The sequence below is a fragment of the Corvus kubaryi genome, unplaced genomic scaffold (assembly GCF_017639235.1).
Source record: "Corvus kubaryi isolate FWS band 111438036 unplaced genomic scaffold, C.kubaryi_AGA036_p1.0 76, whole genome shotgun sequence".
In the NCBI taxonomy this organism is placed as follows: Eukaryota; Metazoa; Chordata; class Aves; order Passeriformes; family Corvidae; genus Corvus; species Corvus kubaryi.
The window spans coordinates 7126332-7141793 of record NW_024582063.1 but is presented as its reverse complement, the minus strand read 5'-3'; the positions used below and the strand labels follow the sequence as shown (position 1 = coordinate 7141793).

Genomic DNA, 15462 nt, shown 5'->3' with positions numbered 1-15462 from the left:
AATTGACCATTGACAAGCAGCTGGCTTATCATTATACTAACTTACTAAACAAGAACGCAAAGAAGTTGAAGATGAGCTTCTAAAAAGCCTCATTTATTGCACACACAAAAAACCCCAAAGTCCCACAGTGGAAACTGCATACACAGAAATTCAAAACGAGGTGAACATTAAAAACCTCAGGATTATTGTGATGATGAATTTACAGTACAGCAGCATTATCCACTATAGATCTGTTCATAGTCAGTAAAACACTGGCTACATAAAAGGCAGACTGCTTTCTAGTACCTCAGTTCCTGAGTCAAAGCAAAAAGGGAGTGCATTGAAGGAAGGCATCCTTTAATACTGGTTTGAAGCTATGCTTAATGCTAGGCTTAAAATAAAGGCTTTTAAGTCAGCAGCCTGCAGTCCCCGAGAGGGTTCCTCTTGAACTGACCAGCACAAAATTCAATGGCCAAGACTTCCTTTCTTTTCAGGCCTCCACAGGCAGAGGCAATTTTCATACAGATGAGTCCCTGGCACTGCCTGGCATACACAACACTGGCTTTGCAACCTTCCCAGTTATACTTTCTAGCTCAAAATAAAAAAAAGCAAAAGAAGAAAGGGTACTGTTTAACAACATTTCTGGTAAGCCTCACAGGTAAAACCCTGGAAGTGTGTTTTGGTCCACTTATTTTAAGAAGTAATGGTAAGAAATGAAGCATCATTCCAGTAAATGTTTGTGGAACAATTAAGGGGAAAACTTCAAGGGGAAGAAAGATCCAACAGACCTACCAAGCAGGAAAGAGCAGGTACAAGAGTGTATTTTATGACACCTAAAAACTGGAAACATTTAACCATTCATAATGCTGCCTAGGCAAAGGCAGCAATGCTGCTGGAACAGTATGCAAGGCGTAGCCTGAGACAATGTAAACAGCTTTTTTGTTTTAGTCTGTTCAGGGAAAAACCCACAGACCTCTTCCTGTAACAGATGTACCTTTCTATATGAATTTCAATTCTCGAGACAGCCAGAGGAACCTCACAAAGAAGATATATGAAAGAACACTCTGTACCCTGACACGTTATTTAGTAAACTGGTGCTTCTATTTTTGATACCTTTTGAAGTAGTTCAGTGTTTTTTCTGTGACAGGATAATTGGAATAATTTGTTTTTAGAGACATATAAGTACTTTGAAAATGTGTATATGATAACTATTTTTCCCTCCACTGTACATACTTTTCTATCTCCTATTAAAACACAGGTTCTCCCTAAGAGCTGTTTTACTCTTGCATATCATCATATTAAAAAAAAAAAAAAAGAAGAAAAAAGAAAAAGGAAGAGAAGAGAAATCACCATAAACTTGGTTTCACAAGCCACTTTTGGGCAAACAATCAAACAACATACACTGTCCAAAGGATAATGTGTTTGGAGGCTTTGTATTGCAGCAAGAATGAAGTAAAACCAAAACCCCACCCATCTTGCCTATATTACTAATTGACTAATTACTCCTTCTTGTAAATGAGGTGAATACGGATTGCTTTTACTTGAATTGTGAAAAATATTTAATAGACACTGGCCATTCTTTCACAGTATAGCCAGTTTTTATATGAATACTATCTATGTCTGTCTTTAGGATTCCTGCAATTTTCACCTATCACTTGAAAAATTTATCTGTAATGCAACATATTTTACTTGAATCTAAAGAATACAGATAGTGGTACTGCCCTCTTCCTCCATTTCACGTGCAATCAGCAAGTTGGAAAAAAACCCCAACATTTGCATTGCTGATTGACTGCATGACGGGAAAGAACTCTTAAAAATCGTGCTACACTGTGTGCTATTCCCCTGACCCCCATTCATGTGCTTTGGGCTTTTATTTTCTAATTAAAAGCAGTAATTGTCCTTGCAATATTAATCTTCAAGTTTAGTTTTTAATTCATCCCTATGGCACTTCTTGGACTAGCCAGTAGGGCCTGTTAGAGAGAGTGGTCCAAGCACATGGCCTTGAAAAGGGCCGTGCTACCTCTGGGACGTGTTCAGTCTTGACCCACCCAGGAGCAAGAGCAAAACCAACCCATTGTGCTGTCGCACAAAAAATAACTAGGCAGAATCAGATTACAAAAAAAAAAAAAAAAGTGGGGATACATTTTTGTAAATTTATTGCTGTATGAGGTTTCCTGGGGTTCCAGGAGTTACGAGAATGTCTCTACAGTAATAATTTGTAGGAATCTCCTGTGCAGTACCTTTTATTTCTACAGACTGAAAATGTTATTAGCAACCCTAACAACTGGTTTCTGATCTACCAGATGAGTAGTCTGCATGGAGAAGTGGCTGCCATTATACAAGGGAGGAGCAAACATGAACGTACAGTAACTTGTTTGAAAAGACAGCACTGTAAAATATCCTCAGCTTATGCTCCTTCTCTCTGCAATACTGCCAGCTGAAAGAAAAAAAGGCCAATCCTCAAATCTTTGTGTATAAGAACAGAGACACTCCAAGGTCTACATGTCTTATGCATATGACCTTACATACATGGAATATGAAATCGATGAGTAGTAAGTGACAAAACTGGGAAGGGGAAAGCAAAAAACTCATCACATTTGTTTAATTCTGGTATGATATTTATGATGGCATTAAGGGCAGATTTCAGTGAAAAATAAAGGTATGTAATTTTTTCTTAACAGCTGTTGAGACAGGTATATCCTGGTTAAACAGTACACTAGCATTCAGTACCATACCCTTGATTTTACAGTGATTGCCATGAATTAATTTAATTCCATCTGTAAGCTAAAATCAGATCAGAGGTCTAATGCTGCTGCGGGCTCCACATCTGTTTAATCATTTTTGGATACAGCAGCTTGCAAAAGTTCAGCTTTTAAATTTGCTTCATATTTAAGAAACAATGCTACACCAGCTTACAACACTGTCAGCAGGAAACAAATGAGCCTATGAAGAGTTTTGATCTGACAGACCCATTTTATTTGCAAAATGCTTCTACAAATTCAAAGCTCACCATTGAAGTTATCATTTATTATATAATAATAAAGGAGTAGTGACCTCATAAACCACTATTGTGAAAATATTTATTTGTATGGTCCAGTTGCTGGATAAGACTAACATCAAGCATGTTTGGCTTATATTGGGCTGAATAAAACCAGAATACAGCTAGGATCAAGCTCCCAGATAACCCTTATTTAAGAAAATGTGTGCGTTTTTTGTTGTGTCTCTTTTTTTCCCTCTCAACCCCCCCCAAGCTGCAAGAAACAAATGAAGGCATTGTGAAGTAATTTCATCTCTGGCCACTGAACTATTTCTGATGTTAAGAAAATGGGGTTTTAAACAGTTCTGAGAAAATGACACTGTACATAAATATAGTCTTGCCCTTTCATCTTTCCTTTATATGATTAAGACTTGTGAGCAGAACAGCGCTGCCTTCGCAGAGCATACCACAACTATTATTTCCTCTTCTATCGCTCCCAGCAGCCTTAAATCCTTTAAATCCTTTCCTAGAAGGATCTCTTTTTGCTTGGGTAATTTTTGCAATGCATGGCCTGCTAACCCTAACCCCCTACCCTGGATCTCACTTATGTCTATCACAGCAGAGCCAGTCTTTCTACCTCAAATCTTCCAAGGAGCATTGTGGATGGTAATTCACTTGCGTAATTGGCTCAAGAGATGAAAATCTTGTATCTGCCTCTCTTAGCCACTAATCTATCCAGCTGACTGCAAGCCTAATTGGCAGCTTGTTTAGTAATTTGGCTCCTAAAGTGTTGTATTGATGTTGGATAAACAGCCAATGGAAGCAGAAATGATACATGCTGCTTCTCTTTAAAAGCTGGTGCACTTTCCCCCTCATTTTCTGAAAGCATTTAATATTTCATCTATTCTTTTTCTTTTCTAACTCCTCACCAGACAGATGAGCTCAGAAAAGTAGGGACTGATCCTGATACATAAGGAAAGTAATCAGAATAATACATTGCTGTAGTCTATCTTTTTATGCCAGCTCTCTCTAACTAGCAAAATGGGAATCAGACTGCCTGGATGTTTATGTTCTTAAAATTGTTTTGGGTAATTGCACAGACACAGCTTCAGAAGTACAGCCAACAGCTGTATGGTGATTTTAAAACTCAGTACCTGCAGTGGTTTTCAAAATTCAGTACAGGATGGCTTTATATCTATAAAAATCCCCCACAAAACACCAAACCAGAACTAAAACAACTCAGCTAAGAATATGCTACGAAAATTATTTAGCTAATATTTGAGACTGCATTATTTCACCAGACTTTTACACATCCCTCACACTGAGCTATCTAAGACTGTATGAAGAATAACCTTAGAATTATTATATTCAGGTGAGTCTGCTTGCATTGAATTTTTTTCTAGCTAACAGAGAGATAAGAATAGGAGAGAGGACATAGCTATGACTTCAGGAGGTGCTGGAAGTCTCTGTATTTATCCTGTATCCACAGCAGAGTTTTGTTGATGTCTGCACTGCCATAGTTTCATTCCTACTACCCCATCTCAAGGGGTATTAAATATGGCCTGGGTAAACACACCTTATCTTAAGGCATAGACTGTAGATTTAAATCTATTTTCAACTCCTCTGAATATATAAACATAAATTCACACACCAATGAAGACTGTGACACTGAATTTTAGGTACAACTGGTTATCCAGAAACACGGATCACTTGGAATTGGATTTGCAATTGGTGCTCCTCTCCTTCCATTCTTTATTGGATTACACTGGGTGTGGAGTGAAACTTCATGCCCATTCAGTCTTTGCTGCTATAAAATTGGTTGGAAGAGTTTGTATTTTTAGACTGTCATTTATCCCTCTGTAAAGGGAATCTCTTGAATACCCAAAACTGTCTTTTCACTTGAGTCCAAAGAAGGTTGTTTTGCCTTTGTTTTACGCCTTGTCTTTGATGACAGAAACACTGTCACTGGATGGCACTTTGGAAGGAGCATTCTCACTGGGGGACATTCCAAAGCTCTGTTTAAACCCCTCAAAATTCAGCAAAATGGATCCCATCTGATAAGCATGCCCTCAGTTTTATAGAAAGACTTGCAGCCGTAGAACGAAACCCAGTGGAAATCCAAAGCAAAAATTTTCTTCATGAAATCCAGAGTATGTACAACAGATTTTATCAGGAACTTTTCCACCAATTGCAAAGCTTTTACAGAAAGACAGAAATCCAAACTTGCCTGCTCTGGAAACCTGATCAATGAATTTTATTTTCTCACATGTTAAACAGGTGTTTTTATTCCTCTGAAGTGCCAAAACCTTCTGCATAAAGCTATCCAGTTTATGGACAGACCTCCTCCCTTATTCAAAAAGTGAATCATGTTTTGAAAAACCTTTAAGAAAAGTGTTTTTTGCATAATCTATACCAGAGACTGTTTGCAGCTGTGCTCCCTCTTTCCTCTGGAGAAAGAAAAGCTAGTCACCATCAACCAAGAGCTTGTTGTGGAGAGCTGGGATAACAAGTTATGTTGACTGAGGAAAAATTACACATTTTAACTGCCAAACCATCCGTGTTTTAACAAAAATCCTTTGGTATTACCAACCTAAAACAGACTGGCAGAAACGCCAGGTACTTCTTCTATTGGTTGAGTTCTAGGAAAACTACAGGACATCCATCTGCCCATCTGAGGAAGGTGATGGTTCTAATAAACTGCACATAAAAAGGAGGTGGCCCCTCTCTGTGGGGAACCACTTTATTATGGTATCTGGCAGAGAATGTGCAGAACTTGCAGAGCACGTAACTGACCTTGAGGATGAGTCTCCCTACTGACATCTCTGTTTCACTCAAAGCTAGTCCTCAAGTGTACAACGGTTTAATGAAACATACCTTTGGAACATGAAAATAATGCCTGGTTTAGCCTTTTTTTCCCACAATTTCCACCATATTAAGGGTGCTCTCATTGGTTATATTCTCCATTAAGCTGGTTTATGGTTCCTGAGAGTGATGTCCAAAAAATCTACGGAATCATAGAATATCTCAAGTTGGAAGGGACCCATAAGGACTGTGAAGTTCAGCTCCTAGCAGAGGCAATTTGAATGGTTTCTGCAACCAGAAACAACTTTCTTAGGAAAGACTCCCAGAATAATTTGGGGAATTGTTTTTGAAGCTTACACATTTCAGAAGACAACAGCATGTAGAAAAGACAGGTACAGTCATCTTCTACAAATCCGAATGTTTCTTCTTGACTTTATAGTGGCTGTTTGTACAGCCTGTAGAATATTGTCTTCTCTCTAGATCACAAGAAATCCACCAGCCATTTTCCAGGACAAGCTTGCTCTGGTTCAATTGCAGGTCTTCTGAAGTTTGTTACTGAACTTTCTGAATGCTGGCGCTTATATGTTAAGACACCTTGCCTGAACCAGCCACCTCAAGCTCAACACAAAAGGCCTTTTGCTCTGAAGGGACAGCAGCTTCCAGTACTGGATGCTGCTATCTATCTTTTATCTTTTAGTTTAGTGAGACAATACAGTAGAAGAAACAAAGAAACAGAAAGAAGTCACTAAAATTTAACCTGCTGCAGATACCAACCAAAGAAAAACAAGCGTCCATGGGCTGGGCAACCAAGCAGGCATGAAGCATATGCCAGGAAGGACTTCGGCAGACTAAGGATAAGAAATGGTGCAATGCAATAAGGGAAAGTGTTCACAACATGCCAATGCTGTATTGCCCCGTGACAAGGGATTTCTGCTATAGAGTTGTACATCTGGTAGACAGAAAAGCAGTGAATCAAGCTAAAAAGAAAGTAGGCTTATAATAGTTTGTCTAGAGTTTTGGAAATTTACGGCCAGCTCATCCAAGTATCCAAAGGTTTACCTTTCCTCTGAAACTACTGCACGAAATTGACCTTCACCACAAACTTAGCCTCAGCCACCTCTGTTATCACACTGTAATCACAATCTTTTTCAAATCATCATTTTGGTTCTGCAGATATTCAGGTCTGATTTTTAATCACTGACATATTAAGCATCAGCAAAATAGTTTGCTTAGCTGTTCCGTTGGCAATTTTTAAAAAGGAATGAAAACATGTACCCTTTTGATTACCTTGTTAAAGTGAGTCATGATGGCATTATAGCAGTGCTCAGTATTTCTGCTGTAATTAAGAAACTGTCATATTTTTCATTAAAACACATTCTTTAAAATGAGACTTTTAACTTGGTCATTTCAATCAGGACGAGCCTGAAGTGTAGCATGTGCATGCAACATGCCAACTAGATAAAGAATATGACATCTGAAATTTGTTTTTGCAAAAGGTAAGTATTAAAGTGCCCATAACATGCATAGTAATTTACCTATTTTATATATCCATTTTCTACATTTTAAGTATAAAATAGCTTTCTTTTTTTTCTAATTGTTTTTTGCAGGTTTTTAACACTGCTCCAAACTGTAAACCACACTATGTAACACCACAGTAAAAAGATTGTTTTGAAATAAAAATAAATGGCTATTTACAAGGCATACAAATATGAGATGTGAAGCAGAATTTGATGATTTTCCTCCAACATTTAAGAATTAGAGGTTTGTTATTTAAAAAAAAAATCTAGAAGATTTCAGGGATTTAACAGGAGATAAAAAAACCCAAAAATCTTCTACAGAAGAAGAATCAATTGGAAAGGATCTGGGATAAATACATATTCAGTGTATGGCATCTAAAATTTTGTAGCACCTACTGGTTTGATATGAGACTTAAACTAGATAATCTGAGACTGAAATAACTGCAACTACTCCCAGTGCATGTGTTTCAAGTACTAACAGTAACTTGCAAAGAATGTTCTTTCTCTAGCATAAAATTTTGTTGCTGTAGTTGCTATTTTGCTATTATTTTCATTACACTGGACCCAGCTTTGGTAAGGCTATTTCCATGACAATGGATTAGTTTCTCTAAGAGGTTCTTATACAAACTTCAGAGCACTGTATTGCTGCAGTGAAGTATGTCAGGGTGTCACATGAAATAGCTCTACCACTCAGGTAGTCAGAGGGGGCAGAAGGTCATTGAGAATGACCTGGTCCGTATGTGAACAGACTCACTGGAATAATATTGGTTTCATCGAAGAAGTAATGCAAAGGAGTATTTAAAATGTACAACACCTAATTCTTAAATTGTAGGAAGTAATCAATTTTTACTAGTATCAGTTTTTAGTTGATTAATTAACTATCTATGTTCAATACACAGATGGGATATATGAAACATCCACAAAACAGAAAATTTATCTTAGCAAAAAAGACAAAATATGGCACTCCTGTATCAGTACTGTCAGTTCCTAACCATCCATGCCTATATCACATCCCATTTTCCTCACTGCTTTTCAACACATCTTTTCTTCACCTTTACAAATGACATTTTTGAAACTATAAAATGCTCTGTGCTGCTCAAACTTTCTTGCTTCAATAGTTTCTCAATGCTGTACAAGTAAAGCTACATCCCGTGTTACTAATATACACAAACCTATTGGTATGTGACTTTGACTGCAAGCTGAGAACAGGCTATAAATTTAGAAATCAATATCTAACTCTATCAATATTCATTTTACTTTTTCAATACAAAATACAAAGGTGAAAGAGCAGTAAATAAGCTGGAGTACTGAAATAAATTGGGTGTTCTTGTCACAATTAATAAATGTTTAACCAATCACACTGCTTGCTACAGAAGTCTGTGGCTTTGTAAGGTGTCTGAAAGTAGCAGGTGCTACCCTTGTGAGACTCAAACCCAGGCAAAATATTTTGATACCTTGTTAGGGTCACCAGTCATTCTCATCACTACTACTGAACCTAAAGGTATAAATGACCATTTCCAACACTGTGCAGATTTTTACAAGAGTTAATTTACCAATGCATTTTTTTTTTTTCAAATGCAGATGAGAATTTAGAAAATACTGTTATCAACACATTGGCTCATATTAGGTGAAACTTTGCAAATTTGCAGTCCATATAAAGAAAATGCTTGCAGTAAATGAGTCATTTACAGACAGCCTTTCAGGTTTCACTATGGTATTAAATACAATTATTAGGAGAATGCTTTTTTCATTTCCAACTTCTGTTCATATGAACACCTTCTGTCCTTATTTTATTTCAAGGAAAAAGTTCACATATTCTTCTACATAAAATCGAGTCCTTCTATTCCTATATCTTAACTAACTCGAACTACTGAAAGAAGAACAATCAAATAAATGACCTCTTATTTTAATCCAAATTTCCAAATGTATGTTCATTCTAAAAGAAAACCCTGTTTCTTTCATAAAATCATATGGAACACTGACAAAAACCAAGGCCTGTGATGGATAAACAATAATTTAGCTGTAGGAAGGTTAGCCTTTGAGAAAACTGTAATAATCTCTAGAATGCTATACATTACCTATACATATGTACAAGCTTATTTAATGTTTACCAAAGTTTCTATTTGCTTAAAAACTCACAAGGATGAAGTGTATAAAAAACTTCCATGAGACCACAAAAAAAATTCTCAATCCTCCTGATCAGAACAAAATTGAAAAGATTACCTTGAACTTGAAAAGAGAAAGAGGCACATTAGTTAAAAGGTACTCATATGATACCTTTATCTACCATTATTCTCTGTTGCTCTTCATATAAAGGCAAACTCTGGGGCAAAACAATCTCTAAAACTGTGACTACAGGGACACATAACATTGAATGACCACATATTTGCCTTAGTATCAAAATATTGGCTTTGCAAAGTTATGCAGAGGAGCCGGCTTGTAAAATAAAATTCTGAATGCTGAAAGCCCAAGGTAAAGTGAATAATAAAATTAATTTCACTATACTTGATAACCTCTCAGTACAAAATGACATCCTCTAGTACTTGAAAGTTGTGAAGTGAAAATTACCTTGTAGAAATAATTACATTATTCTCTCTTCAGCCATTAAGTATTTTTCTTTCTCAGTTCACATATGTTCAGAGTCTTAGAAGCTGACCCATAGATTCTCTTTTTTTCATACTGCTGCCGCCACTAAGGTGCTTTTATAACATTCTTAATATTATTCCTGGTCTGTTTCTGCCACTGAGGTTTGAAACAAAGAAGTTTCAGGAGGGGGAATTCAGTTAGAATACAAGTATTAGGCTTCTCTAAAGACATCCACTTGAAATATATTCGAAGAATTCTATGTGTTGCAAATGTTGCTGTAGTAGTTTATGTATGCCCAGGACATGCAATCCAGATTTCTATATTAGAAATATATATAAAGGCTCACATGGGTACACATACAACCTAATCCATCCAGTATGCACATATACAATTAATACAACAGACTGATGAGAGTTCTATAAATCACTGCTAAGTATTGAAAAAGTCATTTCACAGCTGTGACATCAGCAAAATGCATCCAATGGTTGTGACCTCATATCTGTAAAAATCTTTCAGAAATGTGCTTGCAAGTGCTTCCTGTTTAATCTACAGGACTAATTTTAAAGCTGTGTTCCACAGCCTTACCACCACACTTTCAGTCATTTACCCAAGAATTCACATCCTAACTTTATTGTGCAGGGTATTTAGAGCATTCATATGCAGAAAAAAAGATGCCTCAGGTCTCCTTCCCTTGTAATGTTTGAAGACATAAGCAGTAATCTTTGCTGTCTCAGTACATGAAAAAAAGATATATTGTCTTTAAAGAAGTGCTGTGCTACAAAGGACTGGAAATTGGCAATGTTTGCAGGAGAATGGAGAAAGCCTATTTATTTCTTAATCTTTATTAATAAATAAGGATGGGACAAGTCTGAATATATTGGGAAGTTACTGAATTTATCAAGCTTTTCCCCAGGTCACTGACCTACTGTTTTGTATTCAGAGATTTAACATCTTGTGGTTTGTGCTCTGTCCCAGGGAAATTGGTTACCTGTGGGTCCTGGCAGGGGAGCAGCTTTCCTTCTCCGCTTGATGTCTCCCATGCACAATGATCCTAAATGTACACTGGTTTGCCTGCAAGTAATTATAGGAGAAAACTATTAACAAAGGAAGAAAACTGCCACATAAATACACAGCTTGTATAATCTGAACCTATATCAAAACATTCTCAACCAAGATGAAGCTGCACAGTCAAGCCACCAATCTTGTTTATATCGAAACATAATTATGTTTGTTGACAAGCGCTCAGTATCTAAATGCAGCATCATAAATTGTTACTGGAATGAATAAATATAAATATAAAGGGAATGCTTTTTAATTTTCAAAACCGGCAATCTTTCTAGCTCAACATAAAACAAAAACACTGTTGCTCCTGACAGGAAAATAGCCAAGATTAATTATCTAAAGAGATCACAATGCTGTTTGTAGGTTATCAATTGGCTGGTAATGCTTGACTGTCAGAGCAGCATTTATTACATGGAAAATATTAGCAATTTTTTTTAAGGTAAGATGAGGAATGAATGAGAAAACATGAAACAGTAAACTCTTCAAAGGTGCATAAAATAAACTTGTAGCATAACAATTTATCCTCTTCTAATTCACTGGCAAGTTGTGAGAATACCATGGAAGCACAGTATCTGATAGGCTCCTTGAACAATATGAGCTTGCACTTGGAGACTGGAAAATTGATGGAGATGCAGAGGATGGCAAACAAGCAAATGCTACTGTGTTAAATCCAGCTATTAGAAGTCAGATACCACAGCAAATGGTAAATTTGGAACTTTCAAGTGTTGACTTTTGGAATAGGATCTCAAAGGACAATTACAGTTATTATTTTTCTTGAAGTAATGTACAATGCCTGCAGAATTGAATATATGTTGCTGACATTTTTTTTTTTTCAAAGAACTAGAACAAAAGGGGGAAAAAAGCAGTAATTTCTGAACTGCACAATTTTAATATGTCTCTATAAATGTTACTGAGAACTGTGTTTGTTGCCACGTAAGTGTAGTGAATTTTGATAACATTACAAGCTGAAAATTGCATCTGACAATCTAGTGCAGCATAGTAACACTATCACTCATGGGATCTGGTTTCAGTGTGGATATATGACTTACCCTTTACTGCATTTATAAACTTTTTAAAGCTAGGCTGCTTCTAAATGAATAACAAATGGTCACATACTGTTGAGAGACCTCAGATTTGCTCAATAATGTAAAAGAGTGACAACAATGCCTTGATGAATAAGATGACAATGTACAATCTTCTGAATATTTCTTCTAAAAAGACACAGCAGATTACAAGTACCACAGTGCTTATATTTAAATAATAAAATATTCCAAGAAACTTATGTTTCACAGAGATGTGCACTCTAGCTTCACCTAGTGAACCCTTATTTCAACACTTCCTTTTAAGACATGTTTTCCTAGCAATTCCAAAATGAAATTTCATCCTATTTTAATATCCAGAAACTCAACACAGTTGAACTAGTTAACTAACAGGATGATAATTTTCAGTTCTGAATTTAGAAAGAAATCACAAAGTGTAACCCTTTAATAATTGATGGTATGATAAAGAAAATGAGTATTTAAATACAATATGGGGAAACAATTATTAGAGAAAAGATACCTGAGATGTTTGATCATCAACAGATCAGTATTTAACACTGGTATCAAACATGCAGAATAAGTTGTGTGATAAATTATATGTTCTACAGTGTGAAACTCTTGTTTTCTGAATGAAAAAGGGAGAAAGTCTCCAGGAATACAAGTAGGATGAAAGATAAAAATTAATAAAGTCAGGCAATTGAACCTGAAGACCTGAGCCACAGCAGTAACAGTGAGCAGCGTTTGAGTTATTTTACCAGAATTGATTATTTGTTACACTACATTGAGATATCTAGATTATTGATCCGTAAGATTATGGTGCTGGGGTCTCCCCACTTTTCCTCCAGGCACACGGAATGGAGTTGCAACAAATAACACTAAGTAAGGACTACTTTGTTATTGTTGTCACCCTTCATGTAGAACACAGCAGTTACTTTTTAATTTAAAATCAATGAACGTCTGAGAGGCAGCCTTGTTCCTTCAGCATAAATGAATCATTTGCCTTTGCCGATCACAACAACCCCATCACCAGCCAAGGTGAGAGTGGATATTTCTTTGTTGTCGTCAAAAATTCCCTACACCACAAATAAATAACAATATGCTGGAGCACCAATTAAGCTTTGTCAAACCCAGTTTTATGGCCACTACCATCAAATGTTCAGCCAACTTGCGATTGTGAAGTGGCATTTGCCTTCACCAGGGCTTAACATTTGATATGCTCTGCCAGTGTAAATCACAGCAAAACGAAAAGCTCTTATTTATTTATTTATTTATTTAGAGAGGACCAGACAAGAACTATTACTGCTGTGGAACTGGCAGGTTAGACAAAAATAAGCAGAGTTGTGAAGCTGCACAATACATTTTGAAATGCCTGTAATGGGGGTATTATAAAGTAGAGAGAACTCTGACCCTCAATCAGGCTAAGTTCAGCATTATGTTTCTTAGCATTAAATCACAAGAGCATGGATTACAGAAAGGAAGAAAGCTATTTGCCTGACTTCTCTCTACTTACCCCTAGCTTGCTTCCAGCTATCATTTATAAATAGTGCTCTGGAGGGAAGCTAGGCATTTTATTAGGGAAAAAATAAAACTTGTTAAGACCACCTTGCCTGAAAACCTGGCTTTTGACGTGCTGGTGACAGGGACTGGAGCAAGCAGTGTCAAATGGAATAATTTTTAAGGAAAGACAACAGGAACTTGTCGCCTCATTGTATGCATTTACAAATAGAGGCTTTTCAGAGTATTAGGCCTAGTTAAAGCTGCCCTCTGGATAAAAAGTGTTCCCAAGCAGCCTCAGACAAGCTTGGGAGACAAACAGATGTGACTATGGTCCCTGGCGTTTGGCAAGAACACTCACTGTCAATAAGAAAAATATGAGCATGGACAGGGCATCAGCTGCACCACGGCCGAGCAGGCCTGCAAGTGTCATAGCAGCGGCAAAGTTGTGGCAGAGGGAAATAAGAGGGCTGCAAAAGCCAGGCTGGTGTGAACTTACACTAGCTTGCCAAGAATTTTTGTTGTTGTTGTGTCATGCCTCAACGTATTAAACAAAACACTAGAAAAGCTGCTGTCAATTTTTATTCATTTTTCATCTTGCACACAGTGTTTAGATTCTCCTTTCTACATGGTAAATAAGAGCCTCAAAAACGAAGACAGACTGGGAAGGCAGCAATAACAAAAAAACCAGAAAAAAGCTATCGAAATATTAAATAAACCCCACAAAATCCTGTAAATAAACCCCACAGATTTGATACAGCAAACACTTTTATAGAAGCAATGACATGCAAAGCAATTCACAAGCATCTCTGCATTTTTGTGAAACTTTTCCTCTGATAGAAATTTTGCTATTTCCTCCTTAAATAGTTGCAGTCTCTTTATCATTTATTTTTCTCAAGGTAATTGCCCTTACTACAGTAAGATGTCTAGAACTGTCTCTTTAAGCTCCCCTAACACTTATATCCATGCCTATACAACACAATCTCTTTTTCTGTAATTTTCATAGCTCAACAGGCAAATCTTTCTGATTAATTCCCTTTCAGCAGTTACACACATTCACCTCTCCAAGACATTTGCAACAGGCCATGTCAGATTTTTATCTACCTTGACCTCTGTAGTCCATGGACCATGTGGTTACTTTCTCCAAATATACATCTTGCTCTGTGGGGGGACCTACAGCTGAGCTGCTTTAAATGCAATCCACCTTCTGAGGAACTGAGGACTCACCAGGGTTCTTCACTCTATCACTGGTAGATATCACCCTTGCCACTATCAGAGTTGAAAGTTCGCCAGTCACTGAGAAGAACACCACAATAAAATGGCTGTAGGACAGCAGATATTCCTGAACATGTGTTCTAGTTCTCTGGTTTATTATTTGCTTCTGTACTCACTACCATCACAAAACAAAACTTACTAATGAAGGCAGGTGTGAAGGAGTGTTTTTTGTTTAACAGTTTTTACCAAATTTCTGTACACTAACTTGGAAAATCTGATGCAGCATATTATTATGACATAATAATATTTTCAAGAAGACTGATTTCTATTCCATAATTAGATGAATTGGTAATGATCAATACTCGCCTATCCATTATATTGCAATTAACATCTCTCACCTGAGGAAGAAACACACAGTAAACAGTGACACTCCGTTCTGCCACAGTATCAGTGCATTCCTGCAGATGGCTGTAGAACTCTGCAAGTTTATCACTACTGAAGGCTTCAGCTAATGCAGAGGCTTGATGAAAGTTTTTAAGTCAACTTCTTTCATGAGACATCACAAAAAGACCAAAGTTAACTGGTTTGCATTTTAGAAGGGACTTGAGAGAATTATTTTGAAGGGGAAATCTAACTGAAACTGTCAGTTCTCAGTCTTAAAACATGGATAAAAAATACATATTCATATGGGAATGATTGTAGGAGAATGCAGTAGGGACGACAACTCACTTTTAAGCTTGAAATTCCTGGGCAATTTCTTACAAACTGAAATAGAGTAGGGAGAGTGTGA

General features: G+C 36.9%; 1 protein-coding gene across 1 annotated transcript in view; it reads right to left on the bottom strand.

Moving 5' to 3' along the window:
• The window catches only part of GPATCH2 (G-patch domain containing 2), a 120615-nt gene that overhangs the window by 4913 nt on the left and 100240 nt on the right, over window positions 1-15462 (bottom strand). Inside the window, exon 9 of the mRNA XM_042051625.1 lies at window positions 10850-10932. Coding sequence (XP_041907559.1) covers window positions 10850-10932 — 83 coding nt within the window. The remainder of the gene's footprint in view (window positions 1-10849; window positions 10933-15462) is intronic.